A 4,277-nucleotide genomic window follows, 5' to 3' on the forward strand; every position below is an offset into this window, starting at 1 on the left:
CTGGAGTCCCGGGATCGAGTCCCGCATCGGGCTCCCTGCTCGGCAGGGAGTCTGCTTCTCCCTCTGACCCTCCTCCCTCTCATGTTCTCTGTCTCTCATTCTCTCTCTCTCAAATAAATAAATAAAATCTTTAAAAAAAAAAAAAAAAAAAAAGTTGTTAAGCATGGAGCACATGGGTGGCTCAGTTGGTTAAGCATCCAGCTCTTGATTTCAGCTCAGGTTATGATCTCAGGGTCGTGAGTCAAGCCCCGCATTGGGCTCCACACTGGTAGTGGAACCTGCTTAAGATTCTCTCCCTCCCTCTTCCTCTGCCCTTCCCTGCCCACCCTATAAAAAAGAAAGTTGTTCAGCATCCTTGATTATGAAGGGAGTGAAAACAAAACCACAGTGAAAGGTGAGGGAGATACTCTGTGTCTATGTGGGTAGATGGAGCAACCTACCCTGTCCCCAGCGCTATGCTGGGAAGCAAAGGATGAGGACCACAGAGGTGGGGCTTGTGCTTTTGCTGGTGAGACAAGACCCCCTTGGGGCAGGGACTACAGCCTTGCCCCTCTCTCTCCCCGGAGCCAGGCACAGGGACTGGTGGGCCAATGAATATTAGGATCAATCATCCATCCAGTCATTCAGCAAATATTTATTGAGCACCTGCTACACACCAAGCACTGTTCTCTGCCCTGAGAAAATAGGGATGAATAAGGCAGACAAAATTCCTTGCCCTTTCAGAAAATAGTGAACAAGAATAGTGGATGAAACATGTATCCCACCTGAAAGAGATGCGCGAATGAGTTGTGGGGATGCCAGAGGGCAGAGTCAAGTGCAGAAGCACTGAGGCTGGGCTGCCCCTGGTGTGCCAGAGGGGCAGGGACAAGGCCCGTGTGCCTGGGAGGGACGAGCAAGGTGGAGGGTGGGAGGAGGGGAGGGGAGGGAGGTGATGGGAGCAGATCTTTTGGGGCCTGTGGGTAGAGGGGAGGGCGTTGGCTTTTACTCTGAAGGAGGTGGGAGCCCTGGGAGGGGTCGGAGCAGAGGACAGGTGTGACGTGACTTACGTTCTACAGGATCATTCTGGCTGCTGTGTTGACACAGGCCGTGGAGGGCGAGGGCAGAAGCCTGCAGACTCGGAGGAGGCAACTGCACTAGTGGAGGTGAGAGACGCTGGGGGCTGGAGCAGGTGCTACTGGAGGAGGTGTGGGAGAACAGACGAATGAATGTGGGCGCAAACAAATGGAGGCACGAGAGTGGGTGCAGCGCACTGGGTTTGGCTGAATCCAGGACGGCCCCCTGGAGGAAGAGGTTTTAAAGGAGGGAGCAGGAAGTCCCCTTTACACAAAAAATAGAATTTGGCATGATGGGATCCTCACCTCACCTGGCCAGGTGGGTGGAGTGTCCCCACTTGCAGAGCAGACATCCCAGGCCCAGGGAGATGGAGTTGTTTAGGGAGCCACTCTGCATGGGCATCAGACAGACCCAAGAGTGCAGCTGGCTTCTGTGACTTTGGGCGTGTGACTTGAAATGAAATCTGAACTCTTTCCCAGTCTGGAAGGTCCGCAAAGTCGACCCCTCACACCCCCTGTCACCTCTTGTACTGCACCTCTTCGGTCTCTCATTGCTCGCTGCACTGCGGTTACAGTGGGCTCTTGCTGATCTGTGAGCCTGAGAGTCTGCTCAGAACCCTCCCATGGCCGCCACCTCACTCAGAGCAAAGGCCTAAGTCCTCCCTGGGCGCACGAGGCCCTGCTCGCTCTGCCCAATCCCCTCCCTGCCCTCACCGCCTCCTGCTGTCCCCCTTAGCACTCTGTTCCAACCCCACAGGCCTCCTCGCTGTTCCTCAAACACACCAAGCACGTCCCCACTTCAGGGCCTTCGTACTGGCCGTTCCCTCTGCCTGGAGCCGTCTTGCCTCACATCCTCATATGGATACTTCTTCCTGTCACTCAGGTCTCAGGTTCAGTTTCACCTGCTCAGAGAGGCCCTCTTTGACCTTGTCTGTAGAAGAACTTGTCTTGTTTGATTGTCTTCATAGCACGAATAGAAATCACATTAGACTTTTACACATGTGCTTGCTCACTGTGCATCTTCTCTGGATTATATGCTCTGGACAGCATGGACAGAGCCCCGGCTAGCATATGTGGCACCTAGGAGGGAACTGGAAGGAGGCAGCCCTTCCTCCCGGCAGACACATCAGCTCAGCATGTAGCTCGGCAAGCAGAGCACAGGCTGAATTTCAGTCCCACTTGCAACCCTGGTCTGGTGCTTTTGCACAGTGAACAACCTTTGTAACTGCACAGAGTGGCCCTGGTCATGGACCTTGCTTATCTTACTGAAGGCAATATCTACAGTGGTGCATGGAATACAGTAAGCATGCAAAAAATATTTGTTTGAAAGGAGGGAGGAAGAAAGAAACAGAGAATGGAGGTAGAGAAAAGAAAACAAAGAGGAGGGGCGCCTGGGTGGCTCAGTAATTAAGCGTCTGCCTTCGGCTCGGGTCATGATCCCGGGGTCCTGGGATCGAGCCCCACATCGGGCTCCCTGCTCTGCGGGAAGCCTGCTTCTCCCTCTCCCACTACTCCTGCTTGTGTTCCCTCTCTGGCTGTCTCTCTCTCTGTCAAATAAATAGATAAAATCTTTAAAAAAAAAAAAAAGAAAAAAGAAAACAAAGAGGAAAGAAAAATGGTAAATCAGTCAGGACAGGTTTTGCTACAGTAACAAACAACCCCCCAAATCTTAATGGCCGAACTCCACCAGGCTTTTTTTTTTGTTCCTGCTAGTCACTGCAGCTCAGCAGGAGGTCCCATTCATTATCAAATGCAGCCTGCCTGGGAGATATAGATCCCCCGGAGTCTCTTGCTCCAGTGATTAAATGCTTCAGCCCAGAAACATCATGTGTCTCACAGCTCATTGGTCAGAAGTGGTCATATGCCTGCCCAGTCACAAGGAGGTCAGCAAGTGTCACCCGCCTGTGTGCTTTGAAGGGAGAGTCAGAAATTTTTGGAGCGCAGCACTAGTGAGTGTCAGTGCCAATAGAAAAATAAAGAGGAATGTAACCACTTTGAGCCTCCATTTTCTCATCTGTTAAGTGGGCATAATCATAACATAATATAGTCCCCACGTCCCGATGCAATGTGAGGATGAAGGAAGGTCACAGCGCAGTTTGCTTGGGGTCTCAGCAGGTAATAGCTGCCATTATTACTTCTGTACAAGGTATGTAAGTGCTGGGCCCGGGTTTCCAACCGAGGCTGTTCTGTTCTCTAAATATCTCATAAGGCCAGTAGGGTGCTAATAGTGTGGGAGAGGCGGCCCGAGGCCACTGCCCGGGCCCTGAGCCCATTTTCCTGCCCTGCAGATCTCCTGAGCGTGCCCGCGCGTCTCCCTGCTCATGCCGCTGGGACTGGGGCGGCGGAAAAAGGCGCCGCCTCTGGTGGAAAATGAGGAGGCGGAGCCAGGCCGTGGGGGGCTGGGCGTGGGGGAGCCGGGGCCCCTGGGTGGGGGTGGGGCAGGGGGGCCCCAGATGGGCCTGCCTCCCCCTCCCCCGGCCCTGCGGCCCCGCCTCGTGTTCCACACCCAGCTGGCCCACGGCAGTCCCACGGGCCGCATCGAGGGCTTCACCAACGTCAAGGAGCTGTACGGCAAGATCGCCGAGGCCTTCCGGCTGCCAGCTGCCGAGGTACCCGCGGGGGAGCCGGGCCCCGGGGTCCCTGACGGAGGGCTGAGGCCCGGGCGTGCCTCCTGCTCAGGAGCGGCGGCTCAGACGCTGGAGCTGCACATGCCGGGGCCTGCTCCCCAGTGACTTACGGGGAACTGGAGGCCAAGCCTGGGTGCTGAGCGCCCTTCAGGCATCGGGAGGCCTGTGCCCCAGCGGCCTGCAGAAATGGGTGGCCAGGGCTGGATGTGACCTTCCCAGCATGCATCGGGAGGCTTGCGCCCCAGTTGATTACGGGGTCTGGAGGTCAGATGCGAGATTCATTTCTCTGTGATGCATTGGGAAGCCTTACCCGGAGGACCTGGGAGCTGAAGGAAGGGAGGCAAAAAGGGCAACCGTAGGATTGAGCAGGAAGTAGATGCGGGGGTCTCAGTAGGTGTGGGGGGTATTCTCTGCCCCTTCATTCATTCCACAAGCCCTTACTGAGCACCCATTGTGTGCCAGGCTCTGTGCCCTGGGGGCCGCAGGGAGTTTTTGCCAGGACAGAAATCCCAGCCCCAGCAGAGCTGCATCCTAGTGGGGGCCACTCTGGGGTGGGGACCCCCATGAAGGGGCAGAGAATACCCCCCACACCTACTGA

General features: G+C 55.5%; 1 protein-coding gene across 9 annotated transcripts in view; it reads left to right on the top strand.

Annotated features, from left to right (window-relative positions):
- Window positions 1–4,277, top strand: part of GIPC1 (GIPC PDZ domain containing family member 1) — a 10,902-nt gene that overhangs the window by 3,487 nt on the left and 3,138 nt on the right. For 2 of the 9 annotated variants that reach the window (XM_021705244.2, XM_021705247.2), the window contains 2 exons: window positions 1,056–1,142; window positions 3,165–3,661. In XM_021705244.2, coding sequence (XP_021560919.1) covers window positions 3,374–3,661 — 288 coding nt within the window. In that variant the 5' untranslated portion in view covers window positions 1,056–1,142; window positions 3,165–3,373. Of the gene's footprint in view, window positions 1–1,055; window positions 1,143–1,169; window positions 1,936–2,605; window positions 3,662–4,277 lie in introns of those variants that run through there. The other 7 variants (XM_021705249.2, XM_021705246.2, XM_021705248.2 and 4 more) reach the window with 7 other exon arrangements.

This window comes from Neomonachus schauinslandi, chromosome 1, assembly GCF_002201575.2.
Source record: "Neomonachus schauinslandi chromosome 1, ASM220157v2, whole genome shotgun sequence".
Lineage (NCBI taxonomy): Eukaryota > Metazoa > Chordata > Mammalia > Carnivora > Phocidae > Neomonachus > Neomonachus schauinslandi.